The 14,476-nt window shown below is 38.1% G+C and overlaps 1 protein-coding gene across 1 annotated transcript in view; it reads right to left on the bottom strand.

Moving 5' to 3' along the window:
- Nucleotides 1-3,163: 3,163 nt before the first annotated feature.
- Nucleotides 3,164-14,476, bottom strand: part of LOC131198395 (deleted in malignant brain tumors 1 protein-like) — a 37,186-nt gene continuing 25,873 nt past the window's right edge. Inside the window, exons 8-13 of the mRNA XM_058182987.1 lie at nt 13,861-14,175; nt 12,749-13,063; nt 9,543-9,872; nt 6,564-6,887; nt 6,340-6,468; nt 3,164-4,819 (exon numbers count right to left, since the gene is read on the bottom strand). Coding sequence (XP_058038970.1) covers nt 4,656-4,819; nt 6,340-6,468; nt 6,564-6,887; nt 9,543-9,872; nt 12,749-13,063; nt 13,861-14,175 — 1,577 coding nt within the window. The 3' untranslated portion in view covers nt 3,164-4,655. The remainder of the gene's footprint in view (nt 4,820-6,339; nt 6,469-6,563; nt 6,888-9,542; nt 9,873-12,748; nt 13,064-13,860; nt 14,176-14,476) is intronic.

The raw sequence follows: 14,476 nt of genomic DNA, 5'->3' as shown, positions 1-14,476 counted from the left end.
TAGATGGCAGCTCTGAAAAATTTTCTAGACCTATTGGGAAAATAATCTACTCTCCTTTTCCATATCTGAGTCACAAAGATTCTTCCAAAATAGATGAAAATGTTATTTCTGTAAAATGAAGAAGAAATAAAATCTAGCTCTTATTTTACCTTGCTGTTTTCACTAATATAGTTGGAATTCATGCATTTGTATTTGACTTCTTAGCTGGAAAGTTGAGGACATTAGAGAAAATTATTCTAGATGATAATCCAGACAGACACTACATGGAAGAAGAAAGGAACCTATATTTAAAAAAATATAGATATAAATATCTACCACTTTAGAGCTATCTTCAATCACAGACAGTGGTGGGATTCAAATAATTTAACAACAGGTTCTCTGCCCTAATGACTGGCTGGGTAGGCATGGTCAGGTGGTCATGTGGCTGGGTGGGTGTGGCCAACTCGACATCACTCATCACACCTAGCCCCACCTCCCGGCCACTCACCTCAAAGGCAGAGGTGGGATTTAGACGGTTCAGATCAGTTCGGGCTAATCCCACCACTGCCTGGCCCCGCTCCCACCTGTTTTTCAGCCCATTTTGAAGTCCACAAGTCTTAAAGTTGCTGAGGTTGGATACCCCTGAGCTAGATGTTCTGATAGATCAGTGTTTTTCAAATTTGACAACTTTTAAGATTTGTAGACTTCAACTTCCAGAATGTTGTCTGGGCAATTCTGGAAGTCCACACATTTTAGGATTGCAAGTTTGAAGAATCCTGTCAAAAACCCTAGCAAAAATGTAGCAGGAGTTTCTCAAGACAGTGCAATCTCTTTTATCATTATGGGAAAATCCACAGTCTGTAGATGAAATGCTCTGAGGAGACCATCACTTCATCAGCAGTGATGCCGACTGTTGATCAAGCAACTGAAGTGACAGAACAATTGACAGATAATCTAAAGAGGCCTATGGATGCCTTTGGGCAAGAGATAAAAATTATGTCTAAGGCAGTGTGGTGAAATGCAAAATTTGTTACTACCGGTTCTGTAGGCCTGGTTTGCTAGGGGAGGGTAATGTGACTGGGTGGGCATAGCCATTTTTTTTTTACTTTTAAAAGCATTTTTTTTACAACCTCTTTGGCTGAAGAGGTTATTAAAAAATGCTTTTAAAAGCCTCTGACGATCAGGCAACTCAGCTGGGATCGCCAGAGCCTTTTAAAAGCATTTTTCTACAACCCCTTCGGCCAAAGAGTTTATAGAAAAAATGCTTATAAAAGACTCTGAGGATCCCAGCTGAGCCATGCAATCATCAGAGGCTTTTTTTTTTCTTTTAAAAGCATTTTTAATTTAACTTATGCCTGACATGTAAATTTTGGAAGACAGGGTATCAGGGGAATACTCTAGTGAAAATGGGAGGTCTAGGCTGCTTTTTATGTACTTCAATCCAGACAGAATTTTCTTAAGCCATTTTAGAACCAGTCGGCATTAGGCTGGGACAGCAGCTTTTATCTTTAGTTTTGATTGTGGTCACCATACAGATGCTACCAAGTCACAAACTCTACAGAAAGTTACATGGATGCCTCTAATCATTTTTTTTTGCAAGCCTGTTTGCTAGCTATAAAGGTAATAATTAACAGCCTAAAGGATTTTCAGTGAACCGTATTGTTGAACTTTTCTGTATTGATCCTAGGTAATTGGCAACCTTATTTTTTCTAGGTGTTTTGAAATGCATTCTCTGAAATGTTTTGAAATGCAGACTCTGAAATAAACATAGCAATCAATATCACTCTCACCCTCAATCATTTTGGGTATTTTTGAAGCAAATGAAATCCCAGTGTTTTAAAGCTATTGGATGTTTGGAATCTACATTTCTGTGGTGTCTTAAATGCAGTCCCTTAAAATTAAATGAACATAGAAGAAACAGCAATACAAGGAGAACAGGAGTGGGGCATTATGCTATCAAAGATGCCATCTTGAATTTTGCACTTTGCTATGCATGCCTCAGTTTAGATGAATTTTAAAAGCTTTTCAGTTCACAAAATGGCCAAAAACAAAATGACAAGATATTCATCCCCCTCACCTCCCAGCAATTATCAATCAGGAAGAAAAAGTAAGTAAGAGATTCAGGGGCAGAAAAGGCAGAAAGAGGAAAGCAACTGAAAGGAAGAGAGAGAAATGGCACCAGAGAGAGGGAAAGGGGATGCCTCAGTTTATGGCAATCCACGTTGCTCTTCTAAACTTTGGACTCTGAATCTAATGGGCTATGGAGGCCTTATTTAGAAACCAATGGTCTTCTGGCAGGGAAAGATAGCCTATCAATATTGTTTGAAGAATTTCAACATCTAAAAGCCAGATTGCCTGTGTTTCAGACATTTCCTGCTCCTGCTACTATATAGAGAGAGAGCAAAGAAAAGTTAATGATGCTAAAATCCTCAAAGACAATTCTTCTGCTGAAGAAAATGACATTCTCTGTTTTCATCTTACTAACTCAAGGAAGAACTATAATAGTATTATACCACAGATACCTTGGATTTCTGTTCTAAAATCTTGTCTCTTGAACCCATTTTTGCTGAATTAAGTCTCAGTAGATTTCTTGAAAGGCTGTTTTCTCAGAAAAAGAAAAAAACCCATCTCCTCACCAATAAACTTCAAATATCTAATTATTTAAAGGCAGCTAGAATATATTACATTCATTGGAAAGACTTAGGTGAAAGAAGAGTCAAAGTTAATCGAGAAAAAGATGGAGGTTAGAGAACTACCGGTAATCAGGAATTTAGCTTGAATGGAAGTTTTAGCTATTAGCTTTTACAAATTGGAGCAGCACTTTTTAGTACATTAAAGAGTAATTCAGTTGCATACTTGGAGAGGCCATAGTCAAATTTTAGGCTGGACTCCATTTTTTTTTTTTTTGAGACAAACTTTTGGATTGTTGAAGGGATTTCACCAGCTACATTGCATTTTAATTATAGCTTTTTCATATTATAAAAAAGAATTACAAATTAGCCAGTGAGTTTCAAATTAAAATTCTTGGTTTCATGGTTGTGTTCTTTAAATAGATAGAACCAACATGTCCCCCTTTTCCCTTCAATCTTGCATCCTGTGCTTATCTTGTGGATTGAAATCTTTCTCTTCACACAACTTCCTTCTTAACTAGGATATCGACAACTTATTAATGGGCAACTCTCCCTTTTTCTTTGATTTGATGTTTATTAATTTCCCACAATAGTGTATTTTTATACAACAAGAAATCTTGGTTATACAGATTGCTCATAATAGAAAAGCTCAGAATGAAGTTACATAACAAATATTTATGTAGTTTAACTTTAAATGTAAAATTCAATTCATCTATATCACCATAAGCAACTAAACCATTCCCCCCATTAGACTAAAGGTTAAAGTATGCAAAATAACAAATGGGTATGAAGTTTCAGATAGACATACATGGGATGGTAAAGAAATTATGTACAGATTTTAAGGGGTATAAATGGTATTATTTGTAAAAATGGCCTCTGGCGCAGCCTGAAATATTTGCCTTTCTCTGTCTTATCCCTCAAAAATGCACAAAAAGGAGGATATCTGGAAAAATTATATTCAAAAATGCCCATTTTGAGGGAACAAATATACAAACTCCCTGAAGATGAGCTTGGCTTCTGATGACAACATGGTTATGTCCATGCTGTTTTTTTAAAATAGTAATACTGAAATGGTTTCTTATTGATGTCTTTAGGGATTAGCCTACATCATTGAGATTTCCTGGTAGTTTTTCATAAAATTGATATTACACTTAGATTTTTGAGATCAAATACGGTTACCTAGATTTTACCATTAAGATAGCTGATGTATTTGGAGTAGTTGGATATTTTTAAAAAAGCCAATATTTATAGTTTAGAAAAAAATACCCAAATGAAATCTAAAAAGGGGAATTTTAAGAAAGCTGCAAACATTAAATGTGCCTTGTCCAGCATTAAAAAAAAAACAAAGAAAAATTTGATGTAAAGTAAATAAGTTTTGTACACCCCGACTCCAAGATGGACCCAGTTCAGGTTGACCTGTTTATCTTAATATGCTTCAGGGATTGTCTAAACCTTAAAGCTCAGTTAGCTCAACTCTGCTTATATTTTGATGGGGATTTACAGGAAAGTTGATTCAAATGTGTGATACCGGATTTGTCTACACCTTGTACAAAATCTGTTCTATCTAATATTTTTCACACTGAGAGGAACTTCATCCTTTTTTGTATATTGGCTTTATATTATTGTATTAGGAATTGGAAGTATAATTTCTGGATCTAATTTTTTAATATGCAGCAAGTGTGATCTGTGATGGTTCTGGTGGGATATTAAATCAAATGTTGTTACTTATAATGAACAATAATTAAAACAAGGAGTTTGATAGCAATTTCCCAAAGCCTCATTTGTAAGAACACTAATATCATGGAAATCTCTAAGTACATCCATGTTGTCTTCAATCCTTGTCTAATTAATTCAATTTCTGGGATAGTGAGGATAGTTGTATGATTAATCCAAAGGGGTGCCAGCAAAAGTCTCTAAACATTCATGCAAACAACATGAAAACTGATGACATGGTTATGAAATCCTATGAGCGGATCACAGAATGACCTATTTCTGATGGTTGCTTCTGTTTTTCTAGCACTTAAGCTTTTGTCCCTTCCCAGTCTGTCAGTCAGTGCTGCTTGCTGAAGGATCGGATGGGGCTTTCACGAGGCAGATGGTGTCACCTTCAGGATCCCCTTCAGAGGTGATTTGTTCTCTTCCCCGACTATACATTTCTCGAAGGCCATTGACCATATTTGACCCAACACTGATGTTTTCCATGAAGGGCTCTGCAAGAACAAAAAAAATAAATAAATGTTACACCCAGCTTCCATTTCGATTTGATCTTTTCTTTTTTTTACTTGTTTCTTCCCACCTTTTAATACAGAACCATTTGAGGCATCCCCGATCATGTGACCAATATTTCTGTTGGAAACTGGTGTTTACTTCCAGTTTCAGCAAAAAAACATCCCATAGCAATCATGGCCACAACATTAATAACTGTGGCACTTGCTTTATGGCCACTGTAAAAAAATGTTCTAAAATCTGGTGTGGTCATATGGTGACTTAGAATAAAGTTCAGACATACTGGAGAAAAGAAACAGATGTCATCTTCTGAAACTGTGAATGTTAAAGCAGTTTGTCACATAAGGAAAGATAGATGCTCTTTGAATGAGCTTTTTCCTGATCCAGATGGGTCAGTAATCCTTTAGTAAGACATTGGAAGACATGCAGTTCTAACCCATGTTTACAAAGCCTTTTCCTCTAGAATTCCTTTGATCACATAGTAGGGTTCAGAAACAAAGCAGTTGGGCAATTCTAAGACACTGGGCTCCACTGGGAAGTAAAAAGAAAAGGCAGAAGACAATGGCCACTTGCTTCTATATTGCTTCAAAGAAAACTTAAAGGATGTGCACATATAATCACTAGATGTCAAGTTCAATTATCCTAAATGTGTGTAAATAAAGTAGGTAGGTAAGGATCCATTTAACTATTTTTACAGAAAGAAAAAATGTTATTGGTTTTAAATTTCAATTTAAAGCTATGTAGAATTTTTATGCCAATAATTATTTGAAGCATTACAGAGACAACACAAGAATGCTAGTGCACGCTTTATCAGATAGTAATTTGGATCTAAAACAATTTACCCATATCAAGAGGAAATGAATTAATTGAAGTACCACATTATTATTTGGAGTCTGCTATTAGAAACTATGCATATATACTTCCATTTCTCTCCCCCACCCCCTTATACTCTCATATTAGAAAGTTTTGTGATTGTTATTGGCCTGGGCCTTGTGCTATGTGCCTTCAGATTGCCTTTCCTTAAAGGCCATGGGATGGGGTTTATATAGCTTCAGATGTTATATTAACTAGTAACTAATAGCTTATTGGGATTCTTCAGGCATAAGCATTCTCCAAGGTCTGTGGGTTCAATTCTTATTAAAGAGTTGAATAAAAAACATATAATATGGAGGATGCCTACACCAAAAGATGTCCAATAATGACAAAACATATGGAGTAGGGTCAAATTCTGAGCTCACAGGCCAGATGCATCATGTGCTGGCCATGCCCACACCCTGTTTAGCGAAGAGGAAAAAGTCCCGGTATGTCATATGATGCCGTCGGGATGCCATGAGCTTGACATCCCTGATATAGTGCCTTCTTCTGGTCACTAGCTAATATAATATCTAAAGGAGCAGACTTTGTCAGCTATTCTGCAAATAGTGAACCTGTGTACATAAGCAAATAAAATCTGGGGTATCCTGCCAAGTGGTCAAGTGTTGAAAAACTCTTATTAACTTCTTACCTCGACTCCGTGTGAAAGGATTCAGTGCAGATAATTTCACTCCTTTTTTCCACAGGTAAAACAATAAACCCCCAATGAGTAAAATAATAGCTAATAGGCTTAAAATGACTGCAGCAGTTCTGCCTGAGCCTGAAAAGTGGGCAAGAAGAAAAGTCAAGAGTAAGAGAGCTGCATTATTGTTCCTTTCCTGATCATAATTCCTAAAATTTGGACAGGATATATACCTGACTGTCCTTCACATACGGCTCCTGCATAGACGCCACAGATGCACTTCTTGGAACCTATGGTTGCAGCTTGGCACTCAGCAAGGGATGATTCTGTTCCTTTACATTTCACATTATCCAGAAACGCTGAGCCAACACCCATGCCATATTCATTGCCCTTAGGCACAGACAATGCTGAACCACAGCCCAATTGTCGACATATCACTGTGGCTTCATTAAGACTCCAACCTGAATCCCCAATAGAGCGCCAGGAGCCATTATAGTTCAATTCTACTCGTCCAGTACAGGCATTGGGGCCATTTTCTAATCGTACATCCAGGGGACCTAGAAAACAATAGAGAATTAACTTGATCTTCCCAACTGATATGGTGTGTCCCGGTAATCAATTTGAGATCATTTCAGCTACAATTAAGATTTTGGAAATATTTGTTTTCCTCTCTAGAATTCTAAGTGTGAATTTAACAGAATAACTAAGTTGTAAGGGACCTTGGAGATTTTCTAGTCCAATTCCCTGCTCAAACAGGAAAACCATTTGATCCTTCTTCAATTAACCCCTTCAATTAATTTAACCCTTTAGGAGGCATAGTGAATGACAATCAGGAAAGTGAGACTTAAGCTTGGGCCAAAGAAATAACTTGAAAAAATTTCTCAGATAAAACCCTCTCTAGTTCACCCAAAGATAATGGGAAGGAGGGGAGAATGGGAGAAGCAGATTCAGACTTGCAGATTCAGGCTTGCAGATTCTCCTACAAAAGCTTTACCATAAATATTTTTGTGTTGAATTTATGTTTTATCAACAAAGAAATAAAGGGAGACTAGTATAGATCTATTTCAAGCAATTTAGCTCTCAGCAGCTAGCCATACCCTTCTAGGATTCAAACCAGGGGTGAAATCTACTTTCTTTCTCTACTGGTTAGGAAGTGTGTGCTCTGTGCATGCTAGCTAGCTTTACTCATACGCATGTGTGCATCATATGCGCACTTGGACCTTCTTTGCATGCACAAAACTAAGGCAATTTCCTGGTTAAACCAGGAAGTAATGACATCCGGGTGGGTGGGCAGAGCCTTGCCCTGCTACTGCTACCGGTTCTCCAGACTACACACCGCCATCGTTACCAGTTTGGCTGAACCGGTCTGAACTGGTAGCATTTCACCCCTGATTCAAACCCTGGCTGCTTGTATATTAGATGTATTAACCTCTAAGCCACAGACTCTCCTCACTTTGTTGGCTATACCAGGGGAAAGATTAAGTGTTTGTTTATCAGGGCAACCTGGTCTACCCAATTATGGGACGAAGCATATTGCCATAAATAGTTTTGATTTATATGACATTGTTTCTTAGTCTGATCTACTTTGTAAAGCTGACAAACTTGGTCCCTTTAAGGCTATTGAATTTTTTAATTTTATTATATAGTGTAAACAAAAAGACTTCTTCCATGATTGGCACAGCTTTGTACGGAAAGGCTTTCATATAAATTCACTTGATTAATTATTCAATTATAAATTGGAAATTAATATTGAAAACATTTAATCAAGCAATAAAGCACATCAGGCAGCATATACACTTTCTTAGAGTTCATTTAAAATCCAAATGGAAGATGTCAGTAAAATACTTTACTGTTTTTTGCACTATGTTTAGAGCAACTTATTAAGTGAAAAATTTGAGAGAGAGAAAAAAATTTATATAATGCTTCAGAACATTAGTGCAAACTTTTTTTTGCCAAATAATTGGATGGGGATAGAACAAAACTCGTTAACTTACATGATGACTAAGGTAATAGTCATTCACACAATTAGTCTCCATTTATTTAATTAGGTCCTTTGATCACACAAACAATCACAGTTCAGTAATTACTTGATGCAGCTAAGGCATCAAGGTATCATTTTGGGCAAGGCTGTGTATCCATTCTAATCAGTGATGGGTTTCAAATTTTTTTACTACCAGTTCTGTGGGTGTGGCTTGGTGGTCGTGCCATGGCTTGGTGGACGTGGCTTGGTGGGCATGGCAGGGGAAGGATACTGTAAAATCTCCATTCCCACCCCACTCCAGGGGAAGGATACTGTAAAATCTTCATTCCCTCCCCAATCCAGGGGAAAGTTACTGCAAAATCCCCATTTTCTCCAGATCAGCTATGACTTGGGAGGCAGAGAATAGATGGGAGTGGGGCCAGTCAGAATTTTTATTATTGGTTCTCCAGAACTGGTTAGAACCTGCTGAAACCCACCTCTGATTTTAATGTATTTAATGGGAAAGTACAGATTCTTGAATTATGCTTGGTTCAGACCAAAAAAGGGAGATCAGAAACATTAAAGTAACCACAGTTTCCTGCTAATCTAAACTTGGAAAGTATGATTTGTTAAAACAGGCCAAACACCTTTTGCTCTGGCTTACTTTTACGCAAACTAGTTTAAAGGGGAAGAGATCTGTTAGGCCATGTTTAGCCCACTGATCAAAAGGAGTAAAATAAATTGTCTTCAATAGATTTGCTTTTTTGAACATACCTACTAAGTCTTTAAGTGAGGGCTAAGGATGAGATGCCCATTTCAGATTTGCTTTAAAGTTCAGAGTGGTCCACTTATGTCCTTGTGAGAAAATGTATAACTGCACAGACTTTGGTACATAATGGATAATCTGTAGTTACATCTAAATTGGTTTAAATTTCTGGACAGGCATATTAATGGACAAGAACTACTGCCTTCTTTGAAGACGGATATGCAATAACTAAACTGAAAAGCTGTAGGAAACAAAGATGTGTATGTTGTTTTGGCTCTAATTCATCCGCATTCCATATTGCTTTCTATTCTCCATATTTTCATTTGTGCATTTGAGGGTAAATACAACTCTGAAACATTTAAAGGATTTTGAGCCTTCCTTTATTCCAAACTGAAGTTGCATGTATGCACACACATACACACACAATTAAACTTTAAGCTATAAGCATTTGTATTTAATTTGCAATTTCTTCCATCTGTAATTTACCTGAGCAAACTGCACCAGCATCTTCTGAATGATCACAGTCATGCTCTCCTACGGAACGACCTCGGCAATCTTTGATTGACATTTCTGTCCCAGTGCAGTTCACATCATCCAGAAAAATAGGGCCAGAACCTCTTCCAAAGTGTGCCCCAGACTGGGATTCCAAAGGAATGCCACACTTTAATTGCTTACACACCACAGCTACATCTTGAAGGCCCCATCCATCATCACATACAGTTCCCCATTGCTGTTGGTGATAGACTTCAACCCGGCCTGCGCAAGAGTTTGGACCATCTTCCAGTCTTATCTTTGCCACATTAAGGGTAAAAGTGTCTACAGAATAAACAGATTTCATACAATTTAAACAGTGTGTCAAGGCTTTCAATCCACTCAAACAGAGCTTTCTGCCCTCCCATCAGAAAATCTTTCTGATTACCACCCTCCACCCCAAGCATGAGACAGTACAAATACAAAGTCTCCCCAAACTTATTGTGATAGTTGAGGGCTGGAGGAAGAAATTGAAGAGGAGAATCCTACAGGCACTTCTTTGCTAGCCTCAGAAGAATTAACCTTCCTCTTCCATTCAGAGTTTTGCATTCCTACTTGTTCTCATTCACCATTCAATTCAGAAAGAATCTCATTTTATTGAGAATAAATTCATGACTTCTCAGAAGACTTCTCCCCATTCAATTGTCTCAAAATCTTTTATCTTTTAGGCATATCTTTAGACATGAAAAAAATCTGGAAAGCCACTAGACAGCAGCAGCTTTCCATTACCACGTAATGGTTACCCAGATATTTGCAACTCAGATAGACTTGGCATATTCTCTTTACCCTCATTCTTCATGAGCTGGAAATTGGTGGAGGAGGAAAATCAAAAGAAAGAAAAATCAGGCTTCAGCAGATGCCAAGGAAGTATTCAGAGTATTTCACTACCAGCAAAAATTGGGGCAACAGGAATAGCAAGAGTTAAAGAACTGGGAGCAATAGTATCCTTTTACTCCCTCCCTCCCTCCCTCCCTCCCTCCTTCCTTCCCTCTCACTCATTTGACAATGTTCCTATTGAGACCAAGCACTCCAGGCAATCACCAGAAATGTCTGCAAAGACATATACTATTTATTTGTTTTCATATAGTAATTATCCATATTTTTGTGGCTCAGATACAGGAATCTTTCCCTGAGCAATCAGGTTTGATGAAGGCGTGGGGCAAGAGAAAATGATGGAGACTTCTTGCCTCCAGGATCTAAGAAGTCTAGCTCACTTGCCTTCACTCTACTTCTATCACTGCCTCTATCTAGCAACTTAGTAGAGCATTAGAATCTTTGGTGAAAAAAAGAAATTGTAGGCCCATCCTGTCTGTTAGAAATGAATGCAAGGAAGATACAGAGCAAGGAAAGCTAAGGTTTGCCAAGAAACACAGTTGCCGAATGTCTATCTTTATAGTATGCAAACTTAGTATCTCTTATGAATTAAGAGTGTCCAACCTAAATTCCACCCCATTTTTGCAATCTCAAAATACTTCTTCCAAATAGAAAATCTGGTAGTAAATTGCGTTTCCTTGGAATTCGTATAGGCATACTATACATCTGCAGGACTTATGTAGGACTTGGTATCTTCCCCTAAATTTTTTTTATAAAAATACCAAGTCTGGTGAGGTCAATGCCATGCTGAGCTAAATTGAAAAGTGATGAAGCTGGATGGCTGAAGAAAATAAGAAAATTTAGTAGTGATTAAGATTCTCAGTCAATCAGGTAGAATTGTCTGGAAATTGAGTGATGGCAACTGGAGTTCTTTTCTTGTTGGTTTGACATGTTTAACCACTTATCCAAGTAGCTTCTCCAGTCTGAGCAAATTGGTTAGGGGGACCTCATACATGTCCTCTAGGAAGAAGTTTCATTTCTTCCCTAATCTAGATACTCATTAGGTGAGTAGTTAAAGAGTCACTAGGGTGTAAGTGTTCCAACACCTAAATCCTTTACCCTAGGCCCATGATGGCAAACCTATGCATGCCATAGGTGGCACGCAGAGCCCTTTCTGTGGGCACACGAGCAGTCTCCAGCTGCTCTTCTGGTTTTTGGTGTGCACATGTATGCCAGCCAACTGGTTTTTCCAGGCGCCAGAGCACTGGAAAATGCCCTGAAAAAAGCTCGACAAACACCCAAAAAATAGCCCATTTTTTGGGCTGTTTTCAGGCCTTCAGGCTGTTTTTGAGGCCATTTTCAGGCCATTTTTGGGCTGTTGTCAGGCTGTTTTTCAGGCCTTTTTGAGGTTGTTTTGGGGCTATTTTTAGGCCTTTCTAGGGCCATTTTCAGGCTATTTTTTGAGCCATTTTCAGGCTGTTTTTAGGCCAAAAACAGGCATGCATGCACAGTCAGCTTGTCTTCAGGTTTCTGGTGCTCCAATGCATGCCCAAGCACCCACATGCAGGCATGTTCCGGTTTGGGCATTCAGTGCTGAAAAGGTTCACCATCACTGCCGTAGGTGATTCCTTAAATGTAACTTTTCTGATGAATGTTTGAAGTGGTTTTAATCCCCCTGGGAACTGATGAAAGAACAGCATGAAAAAGGGGAACAGGTTGTATCTGAGGCTTCCACCTTTATTGAGGAAAGGATTTCCCTCTCTCTCAAAATGTGAACATTATTGTCCTCAAAATGCAATAGACAATGGACTGTAAAAATATCAAACAAAGAAGTCTAAGACTAAATCTTACCAAAAATATTACTAGAACCCAAGATCACCAAACAGAGGCTTCAAGTAATATTTGTTTCAAGTGGTATTTTGGCTAAGGCATGCTATCTGACTCATTTGAAATGTCAATCATGCTAGGAGTGATCAGCAGAAAAAAGAGATGGTGAGATCCTAGTAGCTGCTAACTGGCCATTATGAAGGATTATACTATAAAGGATGACCATAGTGGATCTGAAGGAAGTAGTGTGAGACAGAGGGGAATGGAGAATGTTAATCCATACAGTAACCAAGGGTCAGACATGACTGGATGGCTGACAACAATGAGAGCCAGAACTTTTTCTGAGTTATGCCCCAAATAATATTTCTAAAACAATGCCACAATTGGACGATCACACAATCTCCATTGCTATTGGTTTAGCCCCCCCCCCCTTTAATACATTTAATAAAGCTATGTGCTATGAAGACTTAGTCACTAATGCAAAAATGTTCACAAATCACAACTTTGCCATAATGAATTACCTGAACAAATAACACTTGCATCCTGACCATGAACACAGTTGTTTGTCCCCTGGGTATTTGCTCTGCATTCTTGAAGGGAATTTTCTGTGCCTTCACAATTGACATCATCCATCCAGATGCGGCCTAATCCACGCCCAAAATGAGCTCCTTTCGGAGCCGATCCAGCACCTCCACAGCCCAATTGCCTGCACACAACTTCTACCTCTTTTAAGTCCCAAGTCCGGTCACAGACTGTCCCCCACTCATCACTCCCGGATGTTCGAACCTCTACTCTTCCACTGCAGCGATTTGTGCCATTGACTAGCCTGAGGTTCTCTGGAAATAAAGCAATCAAAGGGATAAATGGATTAGCGACCTAAAAAATGTGTTTGGAAAAATCAGGATGTGAATAAATCTTTTCCAAGAGATAAGAAACATGTTTCAAACTGAGCTGGACCTACAATGTTCTTCAGAGAAACCAGCAAGAACAGAACAATTGAGAAAGATGATTTGCTTTGTAAGCATATGCTTTGCTTCAGATTGTGGAGATACATCAGTATTATTTTTATTAATTTCTCTCTATCTTTGACTGACTGTAAATATGTCAGATTATACCAATATGTTTCCAGTGTGTATCTGAGTCTTCTTTAGTTTTCTTCTCTAGTTGGAATTGTTTATATTTTCAATGCAGCACATGACCACATACTACTCTTTCTAGAAATTAGAGTTACCCTGCGATAGGTGGCCAATAAATTTTATAAATAAATAAATAAACAAAATAAATAAAAAAATAATCTCTTTTTCCTGAAGAAGGAATCATTACTGACTGGCAAAATATAAGAAGAGACTAGACTAGATAAGATCAAATACCAATCTAGTCAATATCCTATTTCACACAATAGTGAAACAGATGCCTTTCTGAAATCCACAAGTAGAACATCAGTGCAATACTCTATTACTCCTACTGGGCCTTATTCAGAAAGCTTTGGTGGAGAACATGAGACAATTTACAAAGTAGTTCAAACCAAAAACTTATCTGAAGATCAGGAATCGCTGAAGATTGGAAATCAGTCTGATTATCTGTCCTTGTATTGCTTTCTCCTAGTATAGAATACATGTTCAAAGCCAGTTACCTGAACATATGACACCAGCATCTTCCCCGTGGTTACAGTCATTAGTTCCCCAAGGCTTGGCCTTGCAAGAACCGAGGGAAGTTTCAGTCCCTGTGCATTCAACATCATCCAGCCAGATAGCATCAGTTCCTCGACCAAACCGAGCTGAACGAGGGGCAGAAATGGCTGATCCACAATCAAGGTATCGACACACAACAACAGCTTCATTCAAGTCCCAGTTATCATCACAAACGGTCCCATACTGCTGGAGATGAAATACTTCTACCCTCCCGGTACACCGGTGTGAGCCATTGACTAGTTTGAGCTCCACTGGATCTGAAAACGTAGAAGATATTATCAGAAGACCATTGACATTGAGGAAATTCCCCACAAAATTGATGTGAACATTTTTACAACTTTTATAATCTTTGGCAACATTGTCCCAAAATTCTTATAACCCTTGTCTCCACTATTTTTTTTTTATTTTTTTGTTTGTTTGGGGAAACATGTCAAGGAAGTCTGCTATAGGCTGAGATAAACACAACTTATTTTGACAAACTTTCATTTTTCAAATTTTGCTTACCTGCAAGTACACATGGTAGAAAATCTCATTATAAAAAAATAGCAGGTGTGTTTG

Source organism: Ahaetulla prasina, chromosome 4 (assembly GCF_028640845.1).
Source record: "Ahaetulla prasina isolate Xishuangbanna chromosome 4, ASM2864084v1, whole genome shotgun sequence".
Lineage (NCBI taxonomy): Eukaryota > Metazoa > Chordata > Lepidosauria > Squamata > Colubridae > Ahaetulla > Ahaetulla prasina.
Note: the sequence above shows the minus strand (reverse complement) of the source record. Positions and strands in the feature narration are given on the sequence as shown.